At 32.4% G+C, this 16,389-nt stretch overlaps 2 protein-coding genes across 2 annotated transcripts in view; one reads left to right on the top strand and one right to left on the bottom strand.

Moving 5' to 3' along the window:
- The first annotated feature begins 143 nt into the window (after positions 1 to 143).
- Positions 144 to 6,450, top strand: LOC134237345 (low molecular weight phosphotyrosine protein phosphatase-like). The gene is made up of 6 exons (XM_062719450.1): positions 144 to 208; positions 854 to 927; positions 1,526 to 1,642; positions 4,834 to 4,895; positions 5,202 to 5,304; positions 6,347 to 6,450. The coding sequence occupies exons 1-6, from the start codon at positions 175 to 177 to the stop codon at positions 6,428 to 6,430; spliced, it is 474 nt and encodes a 157-aa protein (XP_062575434.1). The 5' UTR covers positions 144 to 174; the 3' UTR covers positions 6,431 to 6,450.
- A 6,440-nt stretch (positions 6,451 to 12,890) lies between these two features.
- Positions 12,891 to 16,389, bottom strand: part of LOC134237346 (signal peptide, CUB and EGF-like domain-containing protein 1) — a 44,293-nt gene continuing 40,794 nt past the window's right edge. Inside the window, exons 18-24 of the mRNA XM_062719451.1 lie at positions 15,988 to 16,152; positions 15,594 to 15,761; positions 15,323 to 15,484; positions 15,021 to 15,218; positions 14,654 to 14,806; positions 14,475 to 14,554; positions 12,891 to 13,926 (exon numbers count right to left, since the gene is read on the bottom strand). Coding sequence (XP_062575435.1) covers positions 13,783 to 13,926; positions 14,475 to 14,554; positions 14,654 to 14,806; positions 15,021 to 15,218; positions 15,323 to 15,484; positions 15,594 to 15,761; positions 15,988 to 16,152 — 1,070 coding nt within the window. The 3' untranslated portion in view covers positions 12,891 to 13,782. The remainder of the gene's footprint in view (positions 13,927 to 14,474; positions 14,555 to 14,653; positions 14,807 to 15,020; positions 15,219 to 15,322; positions 15,485 to 15,593; positions 15,762 to 15,987; positions 16,153 to 16,389) is intronic.

Here is a 16,389-nt window from a genome sequence, read left to right as displayed (position 1 = left end):
AAAAAGACGAGAAAAAGGACTGGTGATTTTTTTAGTATGGTAACAAAATTTTTCAAGACAGTTAAAGATTATTTTTAAATTAAGAAAACATTAAGAATACGCCTAAAATTGTGCTTTACATTAAACATCGGGATCGGTGTCTATTCAACGTAACCTCGATCCCGAGGTTTAAAAATGGCGAAAAAGTCTGTCCTTTTCATTTGCCTGGGTATGTCAATACAAAAGCCGTTAGCAGCGTTATTGTGCTTTATTTGATAAGAAAGTCAGTTGGTCCAAATATCAGTTATAGATAAATGATAAGTTTAGACATATTCTTTATGAAATAAAAATGCGTCCATGGATGCAATGATCTGATGATGCACAGAGCACAGGGCCTGGGGGTCTATCAAGAAATAATGATTTACCTTTTAAAAACTTGCACTGTGACCTATGCTATTTTTTTTTGATATGTAAGTGATATGTTCTTAACAAATCAGAGTTATTGTGAAAAGTTCTTTAATAGAAAAGGAAAGATGATCTCAACAAAAAAAAATCATCTTTATTTAAGCCAAGGGTCTCTGATCTGAAATCTACTTTATTTACAACAAAATATTTGGCAGATAAATCTGAAAAATTAAAACTACCTGTACAGTAGATTTGGAATCGGAAACTCTCGGCCAACAAAGATGCTAAAAATAAGTAGGATTCGGAATGCTTTTGTTTCATTAAAATAACTTTAAAATTTGCATTTCATTTACCTGCTGTTAGGCCGCAATAACATACACTGTCACACTACTATATAAAGAGATCATAAATATTTCAAAAATTATGTGCTTAAAGACATGCCAAATTTATGTTTTATTTGATATTGCAGGTAATATTTGTAGATCACCCATTTCAGAGGCATTGTTTGTAGACTTATTAGAAAAGAAAGGAGAAAGGGATTCAGTAAGTGCATTTGTTTAGTTATTATACAGTGATCACTTCTAAATATCAGGATGCATGTCATGGACAGCAGTACTTCTATAAGTAGGCCTATATAAAAACCTTAGTTTAATGTCCCTAGGTTCCTTACATACCTTGTTACACAGCACTTTGTCAAAAGTACATTGTATCACGCATCTTGCATTGAACCTCTAGAATGTTGGATTACAACAGTAGAAGTAATGTACATGTAAAGTGTACAGTTTTATTAAATCGGAAACTTAGTTAATCAATATCTTGAAGTATATAGCATCATAATCTAATTATCAGATAAGATTGATTAAGTTGACAGACATGCAAGAACACTATAAAGAATATGCCATAAAAAAAAAGAAGTATATAAACCGTTAAAGATGTTCATTAAATCTACACTGCTAAGAAAATTATAAATACACAGTACACTATATACTGAAAATATGGTGTTAGACAGGTGAAACAACAAGATCAACGTTGCAATATTTTGAAGGTTTAGATACAGCTCAGAAATTAGAGTGAAGAAAGTAGATCCACGTAAACTTAATGTAATATTTTTTTTCTGTCATTGCTTGTACTATTCTTTCAGTGGAAAGTAGACAGTGCTGCGATTATAGATATGCATGTAGGGAAAAATCCAGACAAAAGAACAACCAGAACACTACAGAAAAACGGCATCACCTCTTACAGCCACAAGTGTAGACAGGTAATTAGTAGGGATGTCAACGAATATTCGAGTACTCGACTATCGTTCGATCATACCGGTACCGACTATCGACTAAAATTTCTTTAGTCGGTTATTCGTTAAAAATGTGTTTCATCAAAGTAATTTTGAATTCAAGGCAATAAACTTATATTTGCCCATTTCATTTATTTACAGATCAATATTTTGATATGTAAAATTAAGGGTATGGTATAACTGCTCAAAGTATGTACATGTACGTCGATGCATGTTCGGCAAACGTCTTCAAAATCTACAGTTTTGGTATAGCTTAAAAAAGGTCACTAAACAGTTTTATCGAGGTTATGTGAATCTGAACTTTTAATCTGCAAAGCAATGTAATGTCAAACATGATTTTTCACATGCCGAATCAGTCAAACATATACACAGTCTTGAAGTGAAATTTTCCTAAAGTAATGTCTCCGCAAAAATGAAAAAAAAAGCAGAGTGGGAAAGAAAAATCACAAACATGATTATTATTGATTGTCTACCTCTTACTGTTTTAAAGGAAGAGGGCAATTGTAAAGTTTTGTAGATTCAAACTAAGATTTGACGTGATACAACTATTCAGAAAGAATTCTAATTAAACAGCAATTACAAAATTATAAATTAATGTCAACTTGGGTCAGTTATGAAAGTAATTAAACCGTGTTTTCTTTTCCTGATATTAATTTCATACAATCATTGATTGTTTGCACAAAAGTTCATTATTAAAATTTATCCCAAGCTCTCGCTCTCTTTGTTTTTATAAGAAACACTTTTTAATTGTTTACCTTTAAAGATCATTGACGGACACGTAGAAATTGGCTTCAATTACCGTAATTAGGGGAGTATAATACGCACTTTTTTCCTAAAATAAATTTCTGTGAGAAAGGGATGCGTATTTTACATCACAATGGGATTTTGACAAGTTTTTCTTTCAGTTGAAAAACGGCCATGGTACGTACATACCGTAGTATTACTTAGAGACACATGCAATTTCTTTTGTTAATTGCCATATTTTAAACTTCGGAAAGTTATTGTTGGAAGGTATGCTTCTTATAAATGTCACTTTCATAATCTTTTTATGCCCAAATAACATGAAAAAGTAAGTAAAAAGTAATTTGAGCTGCATGTTGATTGTCTCCGAGGAGGCCGCCATTACCGATGTTATTTTTAGACGTTCACTCATAGCTATGTCACGTGCTTCCGGAATGAAAGTGCACATGCACCTTATCTGCCAGACAAAGTAATAAATCATTTTTTAATGAAATACAACAAAATAAATATTAATTTTAGGTTTAAAATAACTCAGTGATAATCTACAACAATATTAACACCCCTCAATACGTCCCAATGAAAGGAAGCCAATGTTGTGACACACGTGCGCTGGTCAAATGATAATTACCTATCAACACCCCTCGGGGCAATTAATTGTCTACCGACTCCAAAGCAATGTTTTTACAGTTAGAGCACTGATTATTTACTGCCATGTTAATTGCTGTGATTATTTTCTTTGTTAAAAATTGGGGGTCGGTTTATGACCTTTGGTATGTTTGAGCATGGTGAGCATGTGTTGATTACGGCAGTTAAACAATTAAACACTTGTTAAATGTAATTTTACCTTATCTTATACTTATCGGCCTCTTGTTTAAATAATTGAGAGTTGAGAAATGAAATATAAATTATGCTAAAACTTTTAATAAAAGTGGTATCATTTAGAAAATAAGATATCCGCGAAGATTCAGAAGAGGAAAATCGTAGTCTTGTTAAATAAATAAATACTTTGATGTTTCAATTTCGTTTCCTGTTAAAATAATGTAAGATAATTTTAAGCATGATTATCTAGAACCAAAATTAAATATGACAACTGATAAAACTTTCGACAATATCTCTTGCTTTGTTAAAATAAAATTATTTCATCTAAGAATATGGCGACGCATAATTTCAAAATCACCGTAACTATTCTTTAAAAAAATCTGTTAATACTTTTACGCAACATTATCTTGTGCTTTGTTGAAATAAATGAATAAATAATTTTCTCCAGATTGCCGAGATACGGAATGTCAGGATTAAGAGAAAGTTATAAAGTGTGTATTTTAAAAAAATTGTGTTCAGTAAATTTTTGACACCTAATCCTCGCGCCGATTTTCGTAACAAATTACCGTGATTTTCATAGTTCAGAACATCGCTTGGTAAATTTTTCTGTTGCGTATAATACATCCGAACTGCGTTTTTTTCCCCAGTTTCAGACTCAAAAAGGGGGGTGCGTATTTTACATCAATGCGTATTATACTCGGCCAAATACGGTATGGGGTACATGTACTACCGTTATGTAAAGAAAGGACAAATATGAGCGTTTGATATTCTGCATTTAGACAAAATGTGCAGCTAATATATTAATTCTGAAATTAAATAAACTGGGTACATGTACTTATTGATGTACAGTTTTTATTGTATAACGTACATGTTAACAATTCAGATATTCGTTGTATAATGGTGATAACATAGATTAAATATTGTAAACTAGTCGGTAAAAGACAAACAATGAAAATGATATGAAAAATTATTTTAGAATTAAACGAATAATCGACTATCGTTCGACTAAAGCATCCGACTATTCGACTAAGCTGACCGAGTAAAATTGACATCCCTAGTAATTAGATATTTAGGCCTTAGAAAAAAAACCCATTTACCTGTCAGACCATTTTTTCACTCTATGCTCCAACCCAACATGCCCAAAGATTTTTTACAATGATATTCGGAAAAGAAAAATTATGATTCTCGTAGAATGACTGCCAATGTACGTTTAGTGTTGCACTATTTATTTGAACATAATGCATTAAATATAAACTTTTACTCAATGTGGCAAAGTTTTCTAAATTTAATATATGCCTTTCCCATATATATATTAATAAAGCAAACATAATTTCACATATCTAGGACAATTTGAAATGAAATATGGTAATATAGAGGCAAAAAATCCACAATAAAAATTTGTATGTACATGTAATTGTATTCTAAAAAAACTGATTTGCATTGGTTTTAAAAATTTATTTTTTTGTCTGCTTCACTTGGTTTAAATTCTGTTCATTACGTTTTTCTTGATGTCTTTATACTTATATATGTATATGTATTAAATGGTGTTGGAGATAATCAACCTGGCCTACTAAATGGTTGCGTTTTATTTTTCTCAGATCAGAACTGCAGACTTCTCAGACTTTGATTACATAGTTGGTATGGATGATGATAATATGGGGTAAGTAAAGAAATAGACACATTCAGTAAATGAAACTGTAACCTTGCACTCTACTCTGACCAGAGTTTACCTTTGAACTAAACTACATGTAATAACTTTAAAAGAATTTGTTTATTGTTTAATGGATCAGTAAGAGTGATTGGTTTCCACAAAAGAGAAAAAAAATATTATGATGGGCAAAACATCATGACAATCTGGTAGTGGTAGGTGTTGAGAGAAAGAGCATAGCATTACTATACTATAAAACTATAGCATTTTATCAGAATACATTTTATACATGTACATTTTTTAAAACATTATTTTCAGTGATTTAAATGATTTGAAACCTAAGAACTGTAGAGCTAAGCTGGTTATGTTTGGTGACTATGACACAGATGGCAGTAAGACATATGTAGAGGATCCTTATTATGTAAGTTAAAATCTTAATATTATTTATAATGTAAGTAAGTGAAAGAAGCAAGTCAGAAAATTCCTCCCAGTTCGTTTTGTCCAGAAAAAATTAAAGAAGTGTACATTTATGTTCCTCTATACATAGAAACCTAATACAAATTATCCACCAACTAAGGAATCATATAGCATTGAAATAAAACATGTATTTCCATGTTTATGTTTTTTTTTAAGTTTAAAAATTTTGTACTGAATGAAAAAGGTGAAGATAACAAACAGTGTTTCAATTAAAAAAAAACTACAAACAATTCAATTCTGTGAACTGGGCATAACACAGACCATTGGAAATTCTAGAGGTGGGATTAGGTGCCTAGGAGGAGTATGCATCCCCTGTTAACAGGTGACACCCGCTGTGAACCCTAAATATGTATTGATTTGGTAGATGGAACAAACCATAGTCAAATTATTGCAAGAACAAAGACATAACAATTGGTTTGACAGAAGTTAGCCAAAATACACCAAAGTGGTATGTTTATATTTGCTAAGAAGGTCATTATAATGACTATGAAATTTACATGTAATAAAGTGATATTCTGGTATTTCCTTTCACCTGCTTATGGTGTTTATGTCTCCCAGATTATTCCCTTCACTGCTGAGAAGAATCAGTTTTTAAACCAAGACAGGCTTCTCACACATAAGTTGATGTTACAAGGATTTCATCAATCTCATTTAATCAAGGAAACTTGAGGGATAGAAAAATTGAAGTAATCTTATTTATTTTGGAAACATAATAAATATAAAGCAGATGTGGCTGATTTTGTGGTGTATTTTATTTCAAGTTCATTGGGATATATGAACTGAAATAACTGTTGTTAATTGATAAATCTGAATGTCAAGTTAAAGGCCACTGCAATTTCTCCTCATGTTGAAGGTTTTATACAAATTCTCTTAATAAAAATTTAAAAAGCAGGTTGTCAAAATAATTGAAAAAGATGTAAAGAGCTATCCTTATAAATTCTTTGAGTTCCTAGTAGAAATGTAGCATGTTATTTTGACTTTAACAGAGTGATGATATACAAGCCTTCCAAGATGTGTATGACAAAGTCTACCGATGCTGTCGAGGGTTTTATGATAGTGTAACATCATGAGAATTTTAAGACTACTCAAAGCTTGTTTTAATATTGACAATATTGTCATATGTTGATATTATACAATCATGCCAATCAATTTTTATTACACAAGCAACATAATAAAGTTTTGTATGGAAGATGTGTTTTTCACATAGATCATTATCTCTGTTACCAGTATTTAACACAATTTATGGAGTTGTCAAATTTTGACAAAACTGCCTAGTGTGGAAAAATAAGGGAATTGAAATACAGTCTATTCCATTCCTAAACCTTTTGTGTTTGAAATAGAAGAAAGTAAAGAATTTAAAAATGCTGAGTTCTAAATAATATCTATTAAATCGTATTGCTTATTTTGTAACGGCATGTAGTAACTTTAAACAGGTCGGAGAGAATACTCGAAATCGGGTATTATCCGTGAAATCACGTACAATACCCGATATTAGGGTATCGTTGAATCCGCGAAATCGGGTATAGGAGGTGTAATCACCTAATAAAACTTCAACAATGGGATGGCACATGTTGCCGAGTTAACGTTCATCTAGATACCCATGTTTTCTAAAGGTATCACTAGCCAAGTAAGAATTTGGGCGTCAAGATTAATGCGCTCAGGACAACAAATACCCGTGGAGGTCAGTACATTTCATGATCTGCACACAAAAAGGCGTTCGATTTGCTTTATATTTTTCATAACATTGAAAGTATATGCATCTTCCTCATGTTCATTCCCAGCACAACAGAATGGTAAAGTATCAGAATTCGGGAATTTATAATAATTCCACATCAACACGACAAACATGAACAATTTGTAAATAAATCAAATTATACGGAAACACATTTCACACACAAGATATGATGCCATGTATAAACAAGGAACTGTCTATCGTATCTAATTATGCGTCATTAATTACTTTCACATTCATCTTGTGCATAAAATCAAATTTATTTATGAATGTCTAAATAATGTAATGATAAAAATGTCTAAAATTTCGGCTAAAAAAACTCTTTCTTTTTTTTTTTTTGAAAATCTTTTTTTTAATCATTCATACATATTTGCAGAATATGTCTTCAGCATTTTAGCAGAGACAGTAATAGTTTCAGGAATACAGCTTATGAGAAAACATAACTGTTGATCGTTTAATTTCGCTAAGTCAACAATATTTTACCATTTCTTGGCGACTTCAAGGGGGGGGGGAGGAGGGGGGCTAAAGGCTTCTTGACCACCTCTGACAAAACAACCTCGACTGTGTTCTACATGTGTCCAAGTGACCTCTCTTTAAATGTCACGGTCGGTTAAACTTGGTTATATATTTTTAATTGTAGAGAAGATTTATTCATCAAATAAAAATTATATAGGTAAACAAAAAGCAACCTGTTATTTTCTAACACAATATGAGACTACAAGTAACTAGAATTCATGTTTATTTTTTTAACACATTTTTTCATTATAGATGAGTATAAGGAAAAGTTATTGCCAGGAGTAATAAGTATCACATATAAAATAACTAAAAGAAAACTGTGACATATTGTTTAGAACTAGAAACAATCAGATAGTGCGTTGTATTCGCATATTATAATGAGGTATTAGATAGCGATATAAGAAAAATATAGAAGGTAAAGAGGTAAAATTTACCCTGTCTTTCAAATAGTATAATAAAGAAAGGAAGTGGCTACAATTTTTATGAAATTTTAATGTCCGATGAGGAATTATATTCCCAAAAAGTAAGACAAGAGTTTCCAAGGCATTTGAACACTCCGCTATTTCAGTTTGTTCATTAACATATTCATAAACGTAGAAACTATAAGAAATGTGAAATTTTGACTATGTAATTCATATTTCAGTATGACTGTATCTCGATCTATATTGAGAAATTCAATGTTTTATAAGCTCGTGAAAAGATGTACACATTTGACTTTTATTCCCCCCCCCCCCCAAAAAAAATAAGGAAATCCTGTTCATATGACTTCTCGCTCTCAATTTTCACACAAATGCATAAATTAAAGAAAAAAATAGCATATCTTGTATCGATTAAAATGCAACAAAAAAATTTACGGTGTCTTTGAATAAAAATTTCCATGCTAAATTGACATAAAAAAGATACACCTTCAATTACCTATCTTCAACCTGTTTTCCAGTGGGTATTTATTTAATCTTATTATTTTTTTCTTTATAATAACTTTGGTATTCTATTATGGCAGAGATATACAATTATGACTCGCTTATACTGTACTCTCTAACTGTTAGGAATAATTTATATTTCACGTGAAAGGGACGCCATACATTTTTTCAGTAAAAATACATAACACGGCGTTAGTCGTTTAATTTCTTTAAAGTTTCACATTTTGTGAATAGTGCACAAATTAGAAAATTAAGTATATGGAATACTTTAATGGGAAATAAAGACAAACGAAGTGTAGTTATTTGTCTTTAGAAATTATATTGAAAAATAATAACGCCATTGTGTCCTCTTTGTTACCCCAGCAGTGTTTGTCGTGTGATTTTAAACTTATTTGACAACCGTATGAATTAGGTTTAACAAAAATAAATCCACAAGATACTGATGTACAAGTAACAGTAACTGTCATAATGCGCCGTTCCTTTATTCTTTTGTTTTTAAAGAAAGTTGCACGGAATACCCGATTTCGCGGATTCAACGATACCCTATATCGGGTATTATACGCGATTTCACGGATAATACCCGATTTCTCTCCGACCTGTTAAATACCAGTCATATTGCATGGTAAAGAACTTTCATTCTTTATTTAATGGAAAGTTGGTTATAAATCATTGTTGTGTAATTAGTTGTGCGTAGTGATTTAGTTGTTGTTTTCCCTTTTAAAGCAATGCATACAGTTATTTGACCAGTTCCAAATAAGAAACCGATTCGGCGGTGCTATAAATATAATAGGAATCATTTCAAAATCTAAGTGTTTTGTCAAGGTAGTTCGATGACTTGTGGAATTAAATATTGTTTATAAAAGTTCAGCCTTCCCTCCAAAAAAATTATTTCGCAAGTTACCATAGGTGTCCATTTTACCAGTTACGGATAAGCCGACGGGTTCCGAATAACCTAGAGATTCTTATTCAATTCAACCTTAAATTAAAAAATATACGTCCCAGACGTTATCCATTGGCATGCATAAGAAAAGTTAAATTAATTGCTTACCAATAAATTATTTGTATTTCCAGAGGTTGAAGAGAAACTAGAGTTACTGTGGGCACTGAGCTCATTTTAATGATACCCCACACCTTCTTTATGATTAATTATGACAAAGTCCATGTTTTGCTCTGGGAGACCCGAAATAAGTCAGATCAAAAAGTAAAATAAAAAGTCACAATGTCACAATATAATAAAGAATCTGTGAAAGTATCATTGAGTCTTATTCAGTGGTATAGGAGGAATTGTGGATAAGAGATGGATATACCTTTCAATATTACAAAGAATGGCAGTATCTATGTTTTTCTCAGGGAGCCCGAATTATGTGCCTGATCCAAAAATAAAATAGATGCACTTTGGTACTGTTAAACAAAGATTCTGTGAAAGACTCATTAAATTCTGTAAAGCCTCATTAAACTTCTTTCAGTGGTAGAAGAGGGGTTGCGGATAAGAAATAGATACCCCAGAGCATATCAGACGGACGGACGTACAGACGGATGGATGGACAAACATCCCATTACTATATACCCCTTCCTGTTTTTCAAGCAGGGGTATACTAAGTCACGTTTACAATGAAGAAAACAACGAAGAGTGAATTTATGATAGTGTTTAAAATGGGTATTCGGAACTGGTAAAATAAGAACACGTAAATATTTCGATATCTTCCAGTGCTCTAAATATTTATTTTTGACAAGTTTTTAGTATATGTTAGAGTACATATCAAACTTACTTTTGATACCTGGAACGTGGTTTTATGTGAAAAATTAATGTATCTACAGAGGTTTTTCTGCAGACTTGCGCGTCGCGGTGATTCAGATTTGTTGCGTTGTAAAAGTATGTCGACTGTTTCATGTACGATAACGAAACCAAACCGAGGGCAAAAAATCAAAACTTCACATAATTCAAACACTGATAAATAAGCCTTCTTACCATAGAAATCAATTTATTTTTACACCATTCAATTTATTAATTATCAGTCCTTAAATTAATAATTATTCGGAACTGGCCAAAATCCGGAACTGACCAAACGACTGTACATAAAAATGTATTGTGTATTTACACATACAAGATCTAATAAAAATATACTGAAAACTAGAATTTGTTATCATCAGTGTTTAATATTGAAATCTGTAATCACCTTTTGCATAATACAGAATGGAAGGAAAACAAACATGAACCTGCGCAAACTACAGAAGTGGGTTCAGGTACCATTTAGAAGTAAGCTTCCCCTGTCAATCGCTCAATTCCATCGTGTGCTCCTAAGTGCCAGACAAATGGAAAAATACACAAGTTGTTCAGTCTACATATGATCATTTGCCCTAAAAATTTGTGTGAAGACCATTATTAACCACTTAAAGGTTGTATTTGCTAATAAGGCCATCGACCATGTTGCCTTCAAAAGTAAATGTTCATATCCTTGTATCAATCAATTTATTTCTCAATGGCTTGCTTTGATTATGAAATTTTTCATACGGAAAGCATGCTGTTGTATATCAAATCAACTCCATATGCAGTTTAAAATGGTATATTGTTACACATAGAAGTAAGGGAATTTGACGATAGAAAAGTTGAAGTCATCCTGTTTATCATAAAGTTTTGTTATTAAATATAACCATATATGTATTTTCCAGGAAAATATCTAAATATTAAACAAATGCGTCAGAATGTGTTGCCTTTTTGAGTTGAAAGGAATATATATTGAATCCATGTTGTAACTGAAATGAATATTGTGAATTCAATTCGTCTTAGCTATACTAGTATCTAAATGCTTTTTTTTTTTTTTACTAGTTTGATAATTCAAGAGAAGTTCTCTTTTGTACAGCTGTTTTTGGACGTGTTTAAGCTGTCTGTCTTTAAAATCATATGACATAAAATCAAAGTGCTAGTACTTAAACCCATGTCTTGCTAAAATAATTGGAACCGCATGTTTTAATCTGATATTACCATGCAGCTGACGTTATTTGGACGATTCCTTTTTTCATCCTATTCTGTTTAAGAGTTTATGTCTCTTAGTTGATTCGATACGAAGGAACATTCTCTATGTATGAACAATTTCTTATCAAAGACAAGCTAGTGACGAACAATTTCATGGAAGAAGGAAATGAACTGTCTTATTTGAAGTCTTATGGGCGATACAATGGCCTTTTCAGCAAAATGTGTACAACCTGTCATTAAGCTAAAAGCTGACTGACGTTCTTCATACTAAATGTTAGACCATTATTTACCCACTGTATTTTCTACGGATTTTTCGTTTTCCCGATAATGACAAGGAGCAACCGGCGGATGTGACTGATCGGCAAGGGAGGCTGACTTCTCTATTATACCTGATCCCACCCCTGATTAGCTCTACTGGTCAGAGACCAAAAGAGCTTATGCGATAGTAATGTGTCCGTCGTCCGTCCGTCTGTCTAGCTGTCCGTCTCTCTGTCTGTAAACAATTTTTCAAAATGCTACTTCTCTTAAGTTTTGATCTGATCTCAATTTAACTTGGCACACAAGTAGACTATACTAAGATAAATAATTCTGTGCATCGGTTTTTGATTTCGATGAACGGTATTGCCAGGATTACTAAAAATAGAAATTTCTGTGAAATGCTTTCAAAATGCTACTCCTCCTACACCTTTGGCCTGATTTCAATATAATTTGGCACACAAGTAGACTATACTAAAATACATAGTTCTGTGCATCGGTTTTTGATTTCGATGAATGGTGTTGCCTTGGTAACTAAAAATAGAAATTTATGTTAAATGCTTTCAAAATGCTACTCCTCCTCTAGTTTTGGTCTGATTTCAATATACAGTCAAACTTTGTTATCTCGAACCTGATGGGACTGAGTAAAACTTCGATATATCTGAGGATTTGAGATATCGAAGGTTAATTACTTAAAGGATATGTGGCAATGGGAATTCGAAATCACTTCGACATATCCATGGCATTCGAGATATCGGAGTTCGACAGACTTAATCAAGGATCATATCTCTGTTTATTGCAATTTTAAAGTTTCAAGTCCCAACTGCCTTTTTTCTCTTCCTTTGTTATAAGTGTAAACCAGTAGAGCTACAGTCTCAACAGAGACTTCTGGTTTTTTAGGTCCATGTTTGCTCTGCTCCTGATTTGCATTGTTTAATTGGACTTTTCCCTATCTCCATAATGCATTTTAGAGAATTCTCGACCTTATATGTGAATACCACGTTTAAAAGAGGTACTTTTATCCATAAAAGGTCATACACAGCCGGGGCTATATATCTCGGTGCACCAAATCAAAAAACTTTTACAGTGATCCAGCATTTTCTCCATTCCATAATGAATTCAACAATGCAGTATACAAAACCTCAAAGTCTTAATTTATTGTTAACGAGCTTTACATATAATATTCTAATTAATCACAATACAAATGGCTGGCACAAACATTAAAATCACTCTCGTGAATATACATACTCTGATGCTCATATGTTCAGAATAGCAAAGCAATTGAAATAATGTTTTCCATATACATGTACTTGTGTATTTGAAATTTGTTCCCAAATTCTTATATTAAGTTTTTAAAATAGTGAACACATGTATAATCAATGATAATTTAGTTATTTTTTCTTGACACGAATTAAATACATTTTATATGACGTTTTCTCGGTAGATCAAAGTAAAAGGTGTGGCAGGTACATTTAGTTTTACTAGCTGTTCTTTTCATAAAGGCTTCAAAGCAAGATAATATTTCATAAGTCAAAGCGTTTCTAAAACGCAAATTTTTAAGCAATAGAGCATGGACTAAAGTAATGAAAGAAAACAATAACTATTCAAAATAATATAATCATAAGAAAACATCATGTTCATCGTCTATCCTAAGGGAACATGAAAACAATTGTAGAAAAAAAATCTATCAAAGAATACTTAGAGTACAAAATAAATATTAATTTGGCATGTAATGAGCATTTACAATGTGCATAAACAAATAAACAACGCCTGCAATTGCAAGATCCTCCGATTTCAATGCAATTGCATTACTTGAATAAGTCTAAGTTACAAAGATCCATATACAAAAGTCATTCCAGTCTTTCTCTGATATGTGTTCTGAATCAGAACTAAATCAAAAAGCTTAAGACAGCAGTATAATGGATTAAAAAGCAATAACTGTCAAATCTTCAGTATGGATTTGTTTGGTCAAATCAAGCTTACATTGTCTGAGTAGCCCCAAGGCCAGAACAGATTGTTTATTCCTCACGTGGAAAAGAATCGCTGGACTTTCTCTGTAAGCAACTGGATAAAGGAAGTCGGCATCATAGTGTGAGACGCGTTGGCGTATTTGAAATAGTTATATGGTTGCGAAATGACCTCCATCAACACGCTTAGCAGCTTCCTGTCCTGTAAAGTAATTGCAATATTTACATGAATAATCGTCTTTCATCGTATGAAATGACCAGTAAATATAATCTGAAGAAATCTAATATGTCAGAAAAAACACAATTATAATGTTACGTCATAAGAGAACAGAAAGATCAGTATTCATTCTGACTTTGGGGGAGAGGTTCTTTGCAGTCTTTGGAATATTCACACTTACCGGTACAATTTAAAAGAAATCCTTATTTATATTATAGAAAGAAAGAAAACTCTCTTTTTGCATCATTATTATTATATCTTTTGAAAAAGAAGTTCTACATGCAAGAAACAATGTTTGACAAGCTTTGAATTAATGTTAGGGGTTTTACTAAATTTTCTTTACCAACAAATGTACATACCTTGAAACGCCTTAATATAAACAATATTTGATACATTCCTTGCTAAAACATGCACATTAAATACAACCGGGCTTTCGAGGATTAATTGCCTGTAGTTGCTTACCACATATTCCTGTTTAAAGAGCAATAAGTTCAAACCTTTACCCTTTTGCAGCGTGAAAGAACTTAACGAACCTTCAGAATTGATTGATGCTGGTAAGAACTATACAATCTTCCGTCTCTCACAATATCTTCAATTAGAGGCTGATAATCCTCTGAAATAATCAAGCATGAAATAATTATCAGCATAGAAAACAACATTTTTGTACATAAAGTAAACACAAAAACAACTTTAATGTTGATTGTACACTTACCGTTATAGGTTACGAATGGAATGGAGAATCCGCCAGCAGTATTTTTAGAGTCAGATTTAAATTGGACCCATAATCTTCTACTCCGAGAGGTAAAGGCTCTAGGTTTCTCTGTAGTTTCACAAACTTCATAAGTTGTAAGAGATGATGGTTTACCTGCTCATGAGATTTAATGAAAGATCAAAGACATTTCAAGAAAAAATTACAATATGAGATGTTACTCATCAAATTTTTTATTTCTTACAACTTCCATAAGAGGGTAGCTAATTTTTTAACTGTCATTTCATTTCTTTTACAACAAAGAGTAAATCTTTCTTTGAATTTTCTTTCCTGATCATGAAATTTCTTCATAATACATATAAATTCTCACTTGATTTACGCATGACCAGTTTATCTCCACACTGGTCTTCTTTTGGCAGGAATATTTCCGGAATGATCACAAGAATTCGTCGTTTCTTCCCCGGCTTGATTTTCCAGGTACACTGGATACTGTTTGGATAGTCGCCTGGGAAATTTGGACTCTCAATGTACCCCTGTAACTTCCCTATCTGTCCACCACATTTTTGATCTTGAGAAAGGTAAGAATAAGGTTATTAATGGTATTATATCCATTTTTGACGTAAATTCTTGTTCAGGATTTGAAAGTACCCTATGAGAAATTATGCATCTTACTTTTGCAATCAGACTGGTTTGTGGATCCAACAAAGTCTGTAGAGGTACTGACTGGGCATGCGTGACAGAAGTTAAGTCCAGCAGTCGGCTGATAGGTCCCTACTGGACAAGGCAGACACTGGTGCCTGCGGACATCAAAGAAATTCCCAGCAGCGCATGTAACTGAAACAAATATATGCAAGTAAGCTCATATTAAAAGCGTTCAATATATCTATGAGGAAATGTTTACATCAAACTTTTAAAGTAAGATTATGTCTTTCATGATGATTACCTTTTGTACTGCAGTCTAGAAAAGACGAACCACCCTCAAATAATGTTGTTAAACCTATACCACATTGAACACAACTGCTTCTTCCATACCCTGTCTGGTATTTTCCACGAGGACATTTAATGCAGGGTTTTCTGCCATTTGATGAAAATGTACCCGGGCCACAAAGAACTATCATAAAGATCCAATAAGGTTTGAGTTAAATAGAAAACATAATTTGTTGGTGTATATGAAAAATATTCTTTTCATAATAATATTAAATTTATGTTAATTTTGAAAATATTTTCGAAAAATGCTTCATTATTTGGATTTTGTTAAGTGTTTGCTATAAAAAAAAAATAAACATAAATGAATTGAAAAAATTACTTCTTTAAAAAGGGGAAGTATATTTAACTACCTGAACAATCAGCTGTACTCTTCGCCCCAGGTATACCTCCCCCTGTCTGACTGAGAGGACATGACTTGCAGGCTGTCTTGCCCTCAGAGTCCTGGTAGGTGCCTGGTGGACATAACTCGCATAACCTGCTAGTTTTATTGTAAAAAGATCCTGTGCTGCAATCCACTGCAAGAATTCATCATTGATTATGTTACTACACTTTTAATATCTTCATTTTTCATCCATAAGAAAATCTCAAAAGATATTGCATCATCATGTTCTATCACTATTTTTAGGTCACCTGAGTAAACTCAGGTGACCTATTGCTATCCGTTTTCGTCTGAAGTATTGTGTTCGTAAACTTTTGAACATTTTCAGCTTCTTCTCTGGAACCACTGAACCAATTTCAACCAAATTTGGCAC

This window comes from Saccostrea cucullata, unplaced genomic scaffold (assembly GCF_032062105.1).
Source record: "Saccostrea cucullata isolate Sc308-1 unplaced genomic scaffold, CSIRO_AGI_Scuc_v1 ctg235, whole genome shotgun sequence".
NCBI lineage: Eukaryota > Metazoa > Mollusca > Bivalvia > Ostreida > Ostreidae > Saccostrea > Saccostrea cuccullata.
The sequence above is the reverse complement of the archived record's forward strand: the minus strand, read 5'-3'. Positions and strand labels throughout refer to the sequence as shown.